The 16,117-nt window shown below is 42.9% G+C and overlaps 1 protein-coding gene across 2 annotated transcripts in view; it reads right to left on the bottom strand.

Annotated features, from left to right (window-relative positions):
- Positions 1 to 16,117, bottom strand: part of Tnc (tenascin C) — an 83,161-nt gene that overhangs the window by 23,446 nt on the left and 43,598 nt on the right. The window contains exons 11-17 of one of the 2 annotated variants that reach the window (XM_042678755.1): positions 15,653 to 15,925; positions 14,870 to 15,142; positions 13,986 to 14,258; positions 11,113 to 11,385; positions 8,637 to 8,909; positions 2,408 to 2,680; positions 750 to 1,022 (exon numbers count right to left, since the gene is read on the bottom strand). In XM_042678755.1, the coding sequence (XP_042534689.1) occupies positions 750 to 1,022; positions 2,408 to 2,680; positions 8,637 to 8,909; positions 11,113 to 11,385; positions 13,986 to 14,258; positions 14,870 to 15,142; positions 15,653 to 15,925 (1,911 nt within the window). The remainder of the gene's footprint in view (positions 1 to 749; positions 1,023 to 2,407; positions 2,681 to 8,636; positions 8,910 to 11,112; positions 11,386 to 13,985; positions 14,259 to 14,869; positions 15,143 to 15,652; positions 15,926 to 16,117) is intronic. The other variant, XM_042678754.1, reaches the window with a different exon arrangement.

Genomic DNA, 16,117 nt, shown 5'->3' on the forward strand with positions numbered 1-16,117 from the left:
GCTTTCCTTTGCCTTGTAAAGAAAGTCTTAGCCATGTAAGTATTAGCATTATTACTCTGAGGAGTCCTGTTACTGAACATTTCTTTTCCCTCCTTGCCACAGTTTACATGGAGAGGGATTGCTTTTCTTCCTCTAGATGTCTTTCGGAGTTGTTAAAAGTAGTGAGGTTTGTGAAGATGATCTGTTAGCCTTGCCACCTCCTTCCATCTTCCTTGATGATTAGTTTCTATGATTCACATGCAACATGTTATAAATAAACTTAGAAGTGGAAGTGTTATTTCTCCCTTGTCCCTACCTAGTGCAACTGGAGCATTGCACCCAAAAGCAAGAAACTGCAAATAGTATCGCTGGATAATATCTTATACACTGATCGATAGGCAGAAGGAAGAGTTCTCCCTGGGATTTCAAAATGTGGCCATTGCTAAGAGGAGAATGCTGTGAAAGGCAACGGGACTGGTTCGCCTTGTGCTGAGTTCTTGCCACAAGCCAGCCTCTCTGCAGAGGATTTTACATGAGTTATCTCACTGAATCCTTCCAACCCTATTAGGTAAATGGCACTCTTTGCATAGAGACTTAGGCGCATTGGGGGGGGGGGGGGAGTTGGGGGAAGATAACACAGCCTGTAATTGAAGGAGCCAGTCTGAATGCCAGCTTGTCTGTGTCCAAAGCTCTTGTATTTGCCCAACCCTGTAGGAGAAAGTGCCCCAAGTCATGGCTTTTCTCTGTTCCCTCCTGTTTGTTTACAATACCTGTTGTTGCTATGGCACTGACTGGTTGGGATTGCCTTCCTTTGCTTATTCCATAGAGTTCGATTTCGTATTCAGTGGCTTCTCTGAGCCCTGTCACATCCCTGGTACGTTCAGGGGAAGGGAGGGTTATTTCCAGTGGTTCAGACTGCTTTTTTGTATCTCTGATTTTGAGTACAAAACTGTCGAATATTCCTTCATCAGCTGTCCAAGACAGACGGAAACCGTCCGGGGTGGCATCTGAAACTAGAAGGTTGTCAACTTCCGGTTCTGCTTCTAGAGGGAGAAAAAAATGATGGAAGGAGGAAAAAGATCATTATAGCAGTGGGTATATTCTTCTTTCTGGTGGTGGGGTATCAGGAGGCAGTGACGCCTGGCTTTCAAAGGCAGAGGTGTCCTGAGATAGTGAAAACGAAATCATTTGACATTCATGAGCATGGTAGAGCCAGGATGGGGAAAGGACAGAGTAGACACACTCAACACAAACCAACCATGTGCTTGCAACTGTGAGCTTTGTCTAAAATCGATCTAGAAATCCACATCTGGATTCAGCCTCGACCCCTCCCAGGCATTATTAAACAAGCTCAAAGCCAGTAACTTGTTTACATTTGCTCTCTGTCTTCCAGTGGCCGAGTGCCCATCTACTACAAGGCTTATTTCTTTCCTTTTGGAAAAGACAAATAAACCAGCGTTAATGATCTGTAGAGCTGCCTGTGAGGATTCTGCTGATTATATTTTTCTTGAGCCCAACCAAAACGGCTTTGCAAAATGTTGTGGTCTTTTTGCTTTGTTCTCTGAGCTGATAGACTAAAGAAGGTTCCTATTTTTGCCTTTCTTGTTTGGTTTTCTTTCCTTGCTATTCTTACCACTAGATAAGCACTTAGATAAGGTAAATTTGAAACGGAATTTCCCAAAGTGTACCCAAAGTAACTATGCTTTTTGGATATTCTTTCTTAAAGGGGGTTCCTTGTCAGAGAAGTTTGGGAAATATCAGGAGGATGTTCTGAAAAGTCTTGTAGTTAAGGGTCCTGTTCCTAAACTTGTTTGAACATGGAACTTCTTTCTTCACTAAGCAATCATCTAAGGAGCTAGTAGTCTTTAGGAAGACTTGGGGAAACAAAGACTCATGTTGCTTTTCTCTAGGAACTCTTAGTTTTGAGAAAAAGATGGATTTCATGTGTCAAAGCATCTCTCTGATACTAGTGTTTGACAATTTAATTAGTTGCAGTGTAGCTTTCCAATTACAAGACCAATGAGTAAGTTTGTGAAGATCATGGTATAGAGTTAAAGATGAAGACATTCACAAAATATACTCATTTGCATATTTCTTTTCAGAAAGTTGAAATGTAGCTGGGGGACCACCCAGGATGAAGACAAAGGGGAAGGGGAAGGGAGCAGGCATACAAGGACTATGGCTGAGATGTAGGCTAAGGAATTTGGGACACCAACAGAAAACATTCCACTTTCTCGCTTCTGGGATGGGAATAGGGAGTTGCTCATTAGACACACAAGTAGGAAGAGCACAAGGAAGAACACCTCCTATCCACAGCGTAAGTGGGGAAGATGGACAATGATGTTAAAATCATGATGCTACTATAGACAGACCACATGGAAGAGGAGGGACTACAGGAGGAAAGAATGGTTCACTTGAATTGAAATACCTGTAACAATCTCAGCCTTCAAGGGCTTGGTTTGGTGCCCCTGGGTGAAGCCAGAGACCATAACCTCATAGCCAATGCCAGTTATAAGGCCTCTAAGCTCCAGCTTCCTCTGGGTTCCTGAAAGTATGAATTCCTGGGGGTCCAGCAGCTGCCCAGAGTCCACCATGGTTACTAGAAAGCTGTCAAAGGCATTCTCCGATGCCATCCAGGAAACTGTAAACCCGTAGGGATTAATGTCGGAAATGGTTAGGTTTTCCAGAAGGGGCAAGGCCTCTGAAAGAAGGGAGGGGGTGAAAAGAACTCAGGTTAACAGCAATGATTCTGCCAGGACAGTGTACACTGCAAGAACACTCATAGATAACCAGTCAATCATCCCATTGTGTTACATGCTGGGAAAACGAATCTTAAGGATGAACTTTTCAGGTGACAGATAGTGTTACCTAGAATAATTCCCTTAAAATGATGAGGAAGTAGGTATTATTTCCACTTCCACATGACCAAACTTAATCTCAACAAAGTCAATTGACTTGGCCTGATTCTAAAGTCTCTTATTTTAGAAATAGGATGTCTTGTTTTGTGTTGGGTTTGGGCCTCATGCCTACTTCTGTCCTTGAAGCAAATCTGTTTTTGTTTTGCTTTTGTATACTTCACATGTTTCTATTCCACTTCTAGTTCATATTCTGAATTGGGTCAATTAGGCCAATTAGTGACGCATCTTCCTAGGCTAAGAGGAGGCAGACGGTTATTTTTATCTAGACAGATTAACAATTTATGTTTACAGCTTAGGAAAGAATTCTAAGATTTGCCAGTTCTTTTGCTATTTATTTTTCTGGATAAATGTAGAAAGTAAAGATATCTCTAGACCGTAAGAAAGTTCTGTTATTATTTCTTTGTTCATTCATTCACCTAATAGCTGTGTGCCAGTCACTCTTATTCCTTAGATGCCAAGGGATTTTGTCACATACTGGGATTCCCAAAGAGGGAGCTTGGATCAGCTATATTTTGCTCAGTACTTAGCTTCAGAGGAGGTGTCATGTTTGTTTTCTTATTTAATTGTCACAGTGATGTTGAAAAGGGTGGCATTACTACCTAGCCCCAACCTCTATGACATCTAAGGAAATAGAAACAAAAAACAAAAACACACGAGCTATCCAAGATGACATATCTGTTTGGATGGCTAAGCTGGTGTCCAACAGTGTCTTCAATTCTCAAGTTTTATATTCTTTCCACATCCCCAGCCAACATCTAATTAGTAAGTGGTGCTGAGTCCTGAGGCATAGGCAGGTTGGGTGGAGAGGACTCAGTAAGTCCCGCCTCTCCAGTAAAACAACACTCACTAGTGCTGAACATGTTTCTGTGTTATAAGAGGGAAAGGATGGGAATTCCTTGGCCAAGGCTCCTTAGCAGCCTCTAGTTCAGAACCTTCATTCCCATTGCAGCTAAATAGGAATTTTCAAAGAGATAAGTGACCTTGCACTAATGCTTAGGGTCAAATCCATGGGATATGAAGGAAAATGTTTTAAAGGAATGAATAGCGAATGAATGCTCTCACCCCTAAGCAGACACTTAAATGTTGCAGCAGCTTACGTTTCCTGTGTTTATTGTGAAACAGTGAAGTTTATTTTTGAGGCATTTTTTTTCATGTAAAGATTTCCAAAGAATCATCAACTCTATCAAAGATAACGATGAAATTCCATATACTGGGCAAGTAGTCCTATTGGTCTGTGAAACAAGAGTTCTTAAATTCTGTGGCTGGTTTTATTTAGATTAAGTGTCTTTTTGTCCTTCAAAGCATCCTGCTTTCAGGCTAATTAGTTGTCAAGAGTCCCCTCCCCCCCCTCCCCCCAGTCCTTTTTGTTTGTACTTTTTCTTATTTTTGCCAGTCCCAGGGCTTGAACTCAGTTCCTAGGCACTGTCCCTGAGCTGCTTTTGCTTAAGGCTAGCTTTCTACCACTTGAGCCACAATACCACTTTTGGCTTTTTCTATTTATGTGGTACTGAGGAATTGAACCCAGGTTTCATGTATGCTAGGCAAGCACTAAACCACTAAGCCACATTCTCAGCCCCCCCTTTTTTTTCTTTTTTAAGCTGCTGCTTTTAAGATGCAGTCTTTTCATATCAAGGAGTAGTAGAGATAATACTGTAACTGGATCTAGAATTCCTGAGAAGCAGTACTTTGGGCCCTTTTTTTCTTCTCTATTCAGTGAGAAGTCCTGCAGGAGGCTAGAAACAAGGGCCTAATGGGATTAGATTTATAGCCCTCTCTCCTAGGGCAATGAGGCTCATTTCACACTGACTTCTCCTACCCCTCCCAAGTTCTTATTGCTATCCTACCTAAATTAATCCACATTTGATAATTTGACAGAAAAAAGAGCCACTTTTTAATCTTACATAAAAATATATATCTAATTGTCTCTTGCAAATACTAGGGAAGTTGTAACTCTATAACTCTACTATTTTTATTTGGGTTTATTTATTATTTGCAATACTGGGGACCTAACCTGAGTATTCCTGAATGCTAGGCAAGCATTCCGCTACCCAGCTACATGCCCAAACCTGTCATGTCTCTTTTCCTTACATGTCCTTTCCTCTTCCCTTTTCTTGTATTGGGGTTTGAACCTCGGGCCTTGAGCTTGCTAGGCAAGTACTCTGCCTCTTTAGCCACATCTCCAATCCTAAACAGAGTCTAGATTCTTTCCTCTTTGAAGGCATTTATTTATTTTTTGTTATTATTTGTTTGGTTTCCATATGGCAAAGGATTGAACCAAGGGCTTTGTAGACATATATGCATCATAGGAAAATCTATATCTTATCCTCATCTTTTAAGGCAGAGATGGTTTCCACTTCAAAATTCTTGGTAGGTGCAAAAGCTAAAGGAAAGCTTGAAGCTAAGCACTGAATTTTCAGATTAAGGAATTTACTTGTTAGATAACTGGGAAAGATTGGTGATTCCACTGACGTTATCTTTCTCTTGTCCCTGACAATCTAGGCAGTTAATGATGAGAGGAATTCATTTGATGGAAGGGGCTGATGTGGCTAGTTTTAACCTAGATATACATGGGGCTGGCTTCCTAAATGCTCATCTTTCAAATGATAAAAATAGTGCTGGGTGCTGGTGACTCACACCTATAGTCTTAGTTACTCAGGAGGCTTAGAGCTGAGAATCCTGATTTGACTCCAGCCTGTCCAATAAAGTTCATGAAACTCTTCTTTCCAATTAACCAGCAAAAAGCCAGAAGTGGAACTGAGGCTTAAGTAGTAGAATGCTATCCTGAACAAAGAGACAGCACCCAGGCTCTGAGGTCAAGCCCCAGTACTGGAAAACAATGAACAAAATACTGATACTAAAGTGAGCTCAATCTAGATTGTATTTTAGACAGAAGCCATTCTTCTGGCTGATTAAGATATTAGTAATAGAATTTAAGGTCAAGAAGAAAGAGTTTCCTGAAGGATTTTGGAAGTGGTTTGTTTTAGCTCTACTATCTAGAGAAAAGAAAGGGTTCATTTGGACAAACTTTAACTGCACTATATTGTGCTGCTCTATAATCTTTCAGACTAAAGAATCTGATTGAGAAGCAGTATAGAGCCAAATTGTCAATTTGTTTGCGAAGTTAATGCTGTTGCAATGTTCAGTTATAACATTTGCAATAAAGCATCCAAATGGAATTTGATCCTTTTGCTATAATTAAGTGTGAAATCAGTCTGTTGATTAAGTATACATGCTGGGATTGTCCTCTCTCATGCAACCAAAGGAAAGCAGTATTGACATATTTACTGGGCAGAGTAAGACTTAGATTCTTGATTAGTTTTACCTTCCCTTCTATCAACTCTCAGAATATACAAACAAGCTGCAATGATGAGATGCTGGGGAAAAAAACTCAGAAAGAAGATGCTAGTTAGGCTGTGCTTGAGAGGTCCATGCAAGCAAGGGACATTTTTCTTTCCTCACTCCTAACCCTTTGAAACAATTTCTTGATATGTTGCCAACTTCCAGGAAAGATAGACATGTTCAAAAGTGTAATGATCTGAATATCTACCACATGCATCCAGATTTTCACAAAACAATGGATGGAAGGCACATGCTGACCCTTTGGAACAGCAATCAGTGGGTGACAACACATGTTTGCTGGAGTAAATGTGAAAAAGGGACTAGCTGTCTGTCTATAGGAAACCCAGACTAATGAAAAAAAAAATAAGAACAAGATGTGACCACTAGGATTTCTCATGTGGCTCTTGGGCAGTGATTTGAAGTCTGGTCTCAGCATGCTGGGGTCACCATTATTTAAAAAATCCTAGTAGAAAGGAGACTGCAAACCATTTGGCATGCACACATTTCTTTGAATGTGACCCAGGAAAACTTTGATTAGAAAGACCACAGAGAGATGATAATGGTTGGTACTGGAAAAGATTATTCCAGATCAGAGGAAAGGGGATGGTTTAGAAATTCAAACCAAGCAAGTCATGTTAACTCTAAACAAACAGAGTAATCCAGAGGGGAGTGGATGTTTAGGGGAGAAAAAAGATGTCAGACACTGAAGTTCCTTAATTTGGGGTGAGTGAAAGGTTTAAAATTCTGATGTTGTTGGCTCTATCAAATTCAAGAACTAGAAGGATGGAAAGTGGGTAGTGGTAGATTTTTAGATGCCTATTCAGAGAAGTTCAATGGAGAGTGGAGTCCATTAGAAGAGACACTTGTGGGTGCTTGGACCATCAGGGTCTGAGCACACCCCCTGCCAATTAACCTGTGAAGGTGGGCAATGTAATTGGAAGAGGCTTTGTTGAGGTTGGTGGTGATGGAGCTTCGGCTTGCCCCAAAGTCTCCTGGGGTTGATCAGAATGACTGTCTTCTATAAGAAAGCTATCAAAGTCAGGTTCCTGAGCTTTCCATGAGATGGAGACACTGCAGAATGACTAGCTTCTACAAGAAAGCTATTCAAGTCGGGCTTCTGAGCTTATCACAAGATAGACACATTGCCCCAGGTCACATGGGAGACAGTGAATTGACTAAGGAGAGGTTCAGTGACTAGTGCAAGAAGAAAACGTATGAAAGCATTTCAAGTGACAGCACCATTGCACTTCAATAATCCAACACATAGCACTAACTCCGCAGCGCTTTAGACTCCACCTTCCTGGAAAAGAACTTGTCCTTTGTTGAAAACTAAACTGACTAATTTTCTCCCCTCAGTTTCTGGCTGAGCTTGGAACCAGATATTGCTGGCTCCCTTCCTTCTAGGAACCACCTTGAATACAACTTGCAGTCTCAACTTGCAGAAGGAAGGTAGATTCTCCCTCAGCCATGGTGACTTCAGTGATAATGTTGATGCTAGAGTGTGGATCTTTTTCTTAGTTTCCTAAGGAACTGAGAATCTCGAAGGAAAATATTTGGTTTTCTTCTAGAGATGTGTATTGTTCAGTTTGTGATGTTAGTGTATCTGTTAAGACACTGTGTGTAAGTGCTATTTTGACTTGTCAACTCATTCTTTCCTAAGTTCAATTGGGACTTTTCTTCAGTTGGATGGCAGAAATCATGTATAAATACCACAGACAGCACAGATTTCAAGTGAGAGTACTTTGCCACTGTATAAACCAAAATCCTTGTGTGAATAGGACTATTCTCTTTTAGCCATGTAGCGTTCACTATTCCAAGGACAAACACCAGCTAGAGGTAGTGTTAAAGTTGAGGGTAGCTACCTTGTGCTTTCATCTGGTGAGTTACCCTTGTTCTTTCTCTTCATCTTCTCAGTTTGAAACAAAATTAAATGCTCTCAATGATTTCCTTCAGTCATTAGAATATCCTGGAATGAGGATACTCAAGACTTCAGGAAGACAAAGACAGGAGGATTACACAAAAATAGAACCTTCAAGATCTCTTTGGTGACAAAACCTTTCCAAGCTAAGAACAACTGTCATTTTAGCTTTTCAGTAACCAAAAGGGAGAATTCTTTTCTCCAGACTCTGTAATGGGAAGCTAGACCAAAGTACATTTTGTGAAGTAAATATTCTGCCCAGTGATAAACCCTGGCAGGAGGCTTTATTCAAATACTCCATTTGGGCTGCTGTTGGAAGAAAGTTATGTTAAATAGCCCTTCAGCCTCTTGTCTTGAACGACTTAAGGAAACTATCATTTCCTTGGCTTATACTCCAATGGGCAAGGAGAAGGAGTAGTTTCTGCCTGCAAAGAAGCCTGTGGAGAGAAAGAAGTGTCAGAAAGGAGAGAATGCTCATGTACCTGTAGTGACTGTGGCACTGATGGTTTTGGTCCGGAGGCTGTGAGCAAGCCCAGAGAGGTAGATAATGAAATCAGTACTAGGGGGGAGCCCTGAGATGTGAGCAGTTCGTTCAGCACCAGATATATTATATTCTACCATCTGCAGCAACCTATTGGAATCAATAATTTCAATGGTAAAAGTCTCGAAGATTTCATCAGTCGCTGTCCAGGAGAGATTGAAGCTCTCAGGAGTTACGTCGGAAACATTTAAGTTTCCAATATCAGGCTCTTTGACTGAAAAAGAAGCGGGGAGGGTAGGAGAGAAGAAACAAATTCTTATTAATAATTTGTCTGTGTTTTATGACTGAGGTGGTTAATAGGACCATCTCTGGGGAGAAAGATGAGGTAGTTCAAGGTTAGGATGAAATGAAGCAATGCTACCATTCAGTGCCAATGAGAGAGAAAAGGGGTTTTGTTAAGGGAAACATTCAAAAAGGAAGCTATGGCAATTAGATTTCCTGGCTCTGCACTTGCCATGCATGGTCAGACTTAGCAAGATGCGTTGAGAGAGAAGCCATGGTGGATGGCTTGAGTCGGAGCTGCTTTGTCCTAGCTGTACCTGACTCTCTGAGCCCTGCCTCAGGTTCACTGGTTGTGGGTCAAAAGATATGAGAGCTGACAGCTTTCAGTCTCTAGGAGATGGAGGTTTCTTGGGTGCCTCCTCAGACGTCCTTTGCTTTGAATGAGCACACCCATCTATTCAAATGAGAGCTAAATCATTCTGACACATTGTCCTCCCAAAGTGGTACCTTTCGGCTTCTGATCTGGCCAATTTCTCAAGGTAATTGTTATCATTTTTTCCATACTTCAGATCAGAGCTCACATTCTCACATTTCACTAGGATAGCTTGTCCCTCTTGTGTCTCTGTGGGCCAAGAAGGCTAGCACTGTATTGCCAACCAAGGGAGGTAAGCCAAGACAAGGCAGTTCAGACAAAACTTTTGAGCCAAGAAATAATACTTTGTCTTTGAGATGTCCTGCCAGTGCTTTTCTGAGCAACAGGAATGAAACATGCATAGGCCAGGTTGGCAAAGGACTTAAAATCTAGTCCTATTTCTGTAGGAAAGAAGACCCTACAACTTGGAGACTATCCCAACTGATGGGTTGAGACATGGATCAGATGAAGTATGGGCCTGCCTTCCTCTTGATCCACTCATCAGAAGCAAGGCTGCTATCACTACAAAGACAAACACACACATAAAAATACTATTGACATCCAAGCCACAAGATCTGCAGGAAAGATCAGAAGTGGCAGGTGATGGCTCTGCCTTTTGGGGAAGGGATGGTTTATGGTTATTAGATTAAAAAACAAAAAGCCCAGGGCACATTCAGGACAGCCTCAGCTACGATTTCTAGGCATTTTAAGCTTGCGCTTACTGCAATGAAACATCTCAGTGTTTAATGAAACATCTCAGTGAGACTTGTACTGAAATGACAGAGGCTCACTTGTTGAACTGTGCTTTTGGTTTACTGTGAGAGATTTGGTGAAATAATTAAATATTATCATGCAAATCAAGGCAGCACTGTATCTACTGAGCTTGCCAAGTGGGGCCTATCATAATGATAAGCAATGGAACACAGGAATGGAAAAGGGGAAGACTCTCACTTTAGCAGTTCCTTGGGAAGAACAGAATGCCTTGTCACCAGAATAGAGTGATGAGCAAAATATAATTCTTCCTCGCTGGGCTGAGGTTGGGGGTTTGCCAGCCAGTAGCCAACACTCCAGAGGACAACTCACTCTCGATTCACACAGCTAAACAGGTGTAGGTGCATTTGTATTCATGGCCTGGACATTTGTCACTCAAAAGGCTGTGTGTGTGTGTGTGTGTGTGTTTCCTTTTAAAAGAAACATGTATTAAATGCAAAATTCACAGGACTGATACCCCTGAGGGATGGGAAGCTGGTAAATCATCATTTCAAGAGCCAAAAGACTCTAAAGTGAATAAACTGTGTTCCACTGGAATTCATGTATCATAAAGGTATGCTTTGGTTATATGTCAATAGTGGAGGAGGGAATTTAAATCTTCAGGCTGATGTCTGAAACAAAAAAACATCATTCCAAGGAGATGCCATTTGGCCATTTGGCCAGGTAAACTATGACAGAGAGAGAGAGAGAGAAAGAGAGAGAGAGACAGAGACAGAGAGACAGACAGAGAGACAGAGAGACTGAGAGGGACAGAAGAAGAGTCAGAGACAGAGAGAGAGAGAGGGGAGGTGGAGACTGGAAAGGACGACCTCTGCATAGCTCATCTTTCTCATGACCAGGACATCTGGAGGAAGACAGTCTACATGGAGGGCTCTGAGCATGCATGGCCAGCAGCCACAGGGCACACGAAAAGGATTCAGCCATGGAGAGAAGCAGTTTCCTGCCATTCCTTGGAGAGGGAACAGGAACCAGGGACCTTGGGAAAAGAGCATGACAGTGAACAAGGAGGTACCTGTGGAGGCCTCAGTAGAGAGCACGGGTGTCCTATGGCCCCGGATCACCCCATAGATGGACACTCTGTAAGGAGTGGAAGCCTTGAGGCCTGGGATGTCCACAGCCCGGAGGCTGCCAGCCACCGTGAGGTTCTGAGTGGCCTCCACTTTGTTGGCCTCCTGCACCTGAATGACAAAGTGCTCATAGGCCTGGTCAGCTGCGGTCCAGTTGAGTGTGAGGCCATCCCAGCCAACCTCAGTCACAGCTAAGTCTCCCAGTTGGGGGAGATCCTCTAAAGAAGGACAGAGAAGTGTTTGTCAGTGCTGCAAACCAGAAACCAAGGAAATCAAATGTCCCACAGCCCAGCTCCTGGGAAGAGAGAGGAGAGAGATCCTTCCTTCCTTCCTTCTTCCCTCTCTCCAATCCTCCGTCCCTCCCTCCCTCCCTTTCTTCCATATATTATATATGGGTAATTACTGGTCTTTGGGTATTAGTGAGGGAGCATGGAAACTTTCAAAATGAGTTCAAATTTGGTACTATGGCCACAGCTTTCTTTAGGGATTGAGAATGGTCAGGTCATTGTTTATCCTTAAATGGTAAGAGAATGTATTGGGTCAGCTCACAACCTAGGGGGAAGTCTGGGCATGTGTGCCAAAGGCCACAGGGAGATAGGAGGAATGTGGGTCCCGTTAAGGAACATGGTTTAAAAGTGCACACTCTGAGCTGGGTACTGGTAGCTCATGCCTGTAATCCTCACTACTCAAGAAGGTGAGATCTGAGAATCTTGGTTTGAAGCCAGCCCTGGCAGGAAAGTCCATGAAATTATTATCTCCAATGAACTACCAAAAAAGCTTAAAGTGCAGCTGTGGCTCAAGTGGTAGAGCCTTAGCTTTGAACAAAAAAAATCTTAGGGACTGCACCCAGGCCTTGAGTTTAAGAGCCAGGACTAGCACACATACACATACACAAAGTGCAGACTCTGGAGGTAGATTGTTGTTGATCATGATTCCGACATTGCTGTCTGCCATCTGTGTATCTGCTGACTTCTGCCAGTCTCTTTCTCCACCTTTTAGTCGAGTTGACAGTACCATTTCATTGGCTTATGTGATGAGACTTTATCGGCTTTGTCATTTAGTCTAATGCATAGTGAGTGCTTGTTAAGTGGTAGCTTAGAAAACCTCACTCTGTAGGTGTTTCCCCTTGGAGTTTAGTCATGTGAAAGCAATTGACCACATCTCACTGCTGACCATGTGCAACCCACTTGGTTTTCTAAAACATAACACTGTTTCAAGTTTGGACAAGCACGATGTTTTATCGCTAGGCTTTTCTTGGCTTTCAGGGATCCAAGGTTATGTATTTGATTCTTGGCATGCATTTTGCCTTCCCACCATCATTGACTGGTACTTTAAGGAACACTGTTCATGAACAGCAAGGCTGTGTGTGTATGTGTGCTGTTTTGCTGAGAAAATGGTGCAGAGCAGGGGCCATGTATTGTTTTCTACTATGTGGGGAGGAAACTATTATAGCTATTACAGCTATTATAGTTGCTATTGCTGAATTTGGACAATGGAAAAACCCTTGGCATTGAGAGATGCTTCTCAAGATTAAATGCAATCTCCCAGCCTTTTCCCTTCAAGCTGCAGTGGTTATGGATTAGAAGCTAGAGAAGTATGTATGTTTAGCGATTCCAACGCCCACAAAAGATGGGGGGATTTTTATTCCCAGTTACCCCAGTGAGCTAAGAAAGCTTGAGTGACTTCTTCATTTTAAGGGTCTGTTTTCCAACTATGTCAGTGCAGAATTCCCACCTCCTTCTCAGCTCACTAAGAGTAGCAGTTTATCGGTCATATAAAGGGGCTCTCTGGGAGATTTTATTGCTAAAGAAGTTTTCATGCTGCAGACAACACTTTGCACAATAAAAATGTTGATCATCAGCACCCTATAGATCTCACAAGTCTTAAAGGTCCCTTTCTGCTCTTCTTTGACCTGAAGATATCTCAAGGAACATGACAACACTAATAATTTGGCTACATAGTACATGATTACATCATGCTTCTTAATTTTGGAATTTATGTGTTATCAAAGAATGGCCAGGTTTATGTGGTACATCTGAATTAGATACTTTGGTAACTTTATCCAAATACAAAGTATGTGGGAAGGGGCATGAGCCTAGGGCCAAGCATAAAAACCTTCGCGCCACAAATCTGGCCCATAGGCCCCTTTGGAAGCTATTTCTAGACAACTCATGATCAATGAAACACCATATTTTCAGTCGACAAATTGAGATGAATTGTTTTATCTCCCTAAGACAAGCGTGAAACATTGCACTCATATGTGCTGTCCTTTCTTGCAAATGTCCTAGCCTTAATATCTGGTAAGGAAAAGGACTTAGGCAATTTTAGAAGAAGATTGACCATATCATTTCCCAGATTTACTTCTTAGACATCTGACTAGGAGTTTTGTGTGAGTTAGTGACTTCAAGACCAGTAATGATATGGTTTCTCTAGAGCTTACCCACTCTTTTGTGTTATTTTCTAAAACCATGATGGTAGCTCTACATTTAGCTGTTTACTATTCATGGTTATTCCTTACATGATGGGCACTTTGTGAAACACTTCCATCATTAGTTCATGTATTTCTCACAACAGTGTCCTAAACTAGGGATAGTATCTCTGATTTGAACATGAGAAGGGCCTGAGATATAGTGATAGACTCAACATTATTCAGCCACCAAGATGTAATTTCAACCCAGGGCTTCCTGAGCTAGAGAACTTGTGTTATCTGCCAAGCACATTGAGGTAGGAACTCCTGACACATGGGGATTTTTTTTTTTCCATTCCAGAGACAGAATGGCTGCTTTCACATCTCTGGGGTGGAAGGTGAGACATATACCTGTGATGACCTCCAAGACAAGAGGTTGAGTGCTGTGGCCCCTGATCACTCCATGCAGAGTGATTGTGTAGGGACTGCCAGCCCTGAGGCCTGGGATTTCCACTGAGCGCAGGCTGCCAGGAACGGTGAGATTGTGAGCCTCCTCCACCTGGTCAGCGCCCCGGACCTGAATGATAAACTGGTCATAGGTCTCATCTGGTGTGGTCCAGTCCAGCCTGAGGGCGCTCCAGCCCCGCTTGGTCACTGTGAGGTTTCCCAGACCTGGAACCTCCTCTGCAGAAGGACATAGAGTGGCTGAGTTACTAAAAAAAACAAAAGCCCATTGCATGCTGGGGTTCAGGTGAGATGGTGTTTTGGCTAAGGCTAAGATGGGATGTCTGGTTAGTGTTGACAACGAATGAATGATTGAGGGTGATGTTGAGACACAGTCTGATTGTTGGCACTAAAGCTGGGTTTTTCTGCTCAGCCTGTGGGAGTGAAATGTGGTTTTAGGAATTGTTCACAACTTCCATTCTTGACACACAAATAGGGCTTTGGGGAATCTTTTAGTATTTTTTAAATGAGCTCAGCGCTATTTTTCTTTTTTCTATTTCACTTACAGATTGGGCTTTCCAACTCCTTAGGTATTATGGCTGGAATTCATTTTGCAAGAAAAATCACCTCTCACTTTTGTGAAGAAAGAGAAGGTGGAATTTTCCATGGAAGTGGCTACTAGATTATGACCAGGGCTTGGCCAAATAAGGGGTATGACATTTGGGAAGAAGAGGCGGAGATGATTCATCGGCATTTTCCCCATATAGCAGGTGCTAAACCCAGTTTAGAGCTTTGATCCCTCTAGCAGAGAAAAGGAAGGCGAAGTAGAGGTGTGCACTGGTCTAGAATACCTGTCAAGACCTCAACAGAGAGAGGGGCTGTGCTGAAGTCCTGAGTGACCCCGCGGATGGTGACTCTGTAGCGAGTCGTAGCTTTGAGCCCAGGCAGGTCTGTGGACCTCAGTCCTCCCGGAACTGTGCGGTTCTGGGCTACCTCTAACACATCAGCCTCTTGCACCTGAATGAGAAAGTGCTCATAGATCCCTTCTGCAGCTGTCCAGTTGAGTGTTAGGGCATCCCAGCCCAACTTGGCCACCATGACCTCTCCCAATGTGGGAGTTTCCCCTGGAGAAGGAGAAAGAACTCATTGAAATCACATACGAGATCCAAGGCATCTTAAATACAAGAATGTCACTTAAAAAGCGTGGCTGCCTTTAGAGGAGCATGCATCATGCAACTTTCCATTTTAAAACCAGGGGAGGGAAAATCTTTGTTTTCTTAGCTTAATAAGGAATTGCTGTAAACCACAGTGGATGAGCAGACATTTTGTGAGGCTTTTCCCCTTCTTTCTGCTCTTTAAATGTAGTGTTCACAGAAAGTTGCCTGTTTTTATAGTTAGCAGTCCTCCCCATGGGGCTCTGTGGCTCTGTAGATCTTTCCACATGCAAAGAGTGTTGCTCATATGGTGTGAAATGTTAAGATTGCTTTGGCACTGGCCTGGCTGTGGATCATCAGACCCCATGGCTCTATGGCTCATGGTAGAGCAAGGCCCTTCCAAAGCTCTTGTGTCTGATTATCCTTGGACAGTGACCTGTTGGAAGAAACAGAAGCTTTAGGTAGAAAGGAAGGAAGTACCTGTGGAGGCCTCAACAGAGAGTATGGGTGTCCTATGGCCCCGGATCACCCCATAGATGGACACTCTGTAAGGAGTGGAAGCCTTGAGGCCTGGGATGTCCACAGCCCGGAGGCTGCCAGGCACCGTGAGGTTCTGAGTGGCCTCCACCTTGTTGGCCTCCTGCACCTGAATGACAAAGTGCTCATAGGCCTGGTCAGCTGCGGTCCAGTTGAGTGTGAGGCCATCCCAGCCAACCTCAGTCACGGTGAGATTTTCCAGCTCAGGGATTTGCTCTGAATAATGACAGAGATGGCGTCAGTGAAACTATTCCCCCCCAGACACTTTCCTTCCTATAATCCAGCAAAGGCAACCCTACTGCCAGTGCTGGAAGGCTCTGGGAGTCTGTGTGCTCACTGTGTGCTCACCCCACCCCCGCCCGCACATTCCCATAAGTACTGCCATCCTCATTCAACTACCAACAGAAA

This window comes from Dipodomys spectabilis, unplaced genomic scaffold (assembly GCF_019054845.1).
Source record: "Dipodomys spectabilis isolate Male_0828 unplaced genomic scaffold, ASM1905484v1 ptg000046l, whole genome shotgun sequence".
Taxonomy (NCBI): domain Eukaryota; kingdom Metazoa; phylum Chordata; class Mammalia; order Rodentia; family Heteromyidae; genus Dipodomys; species Dipodomys spectabilis.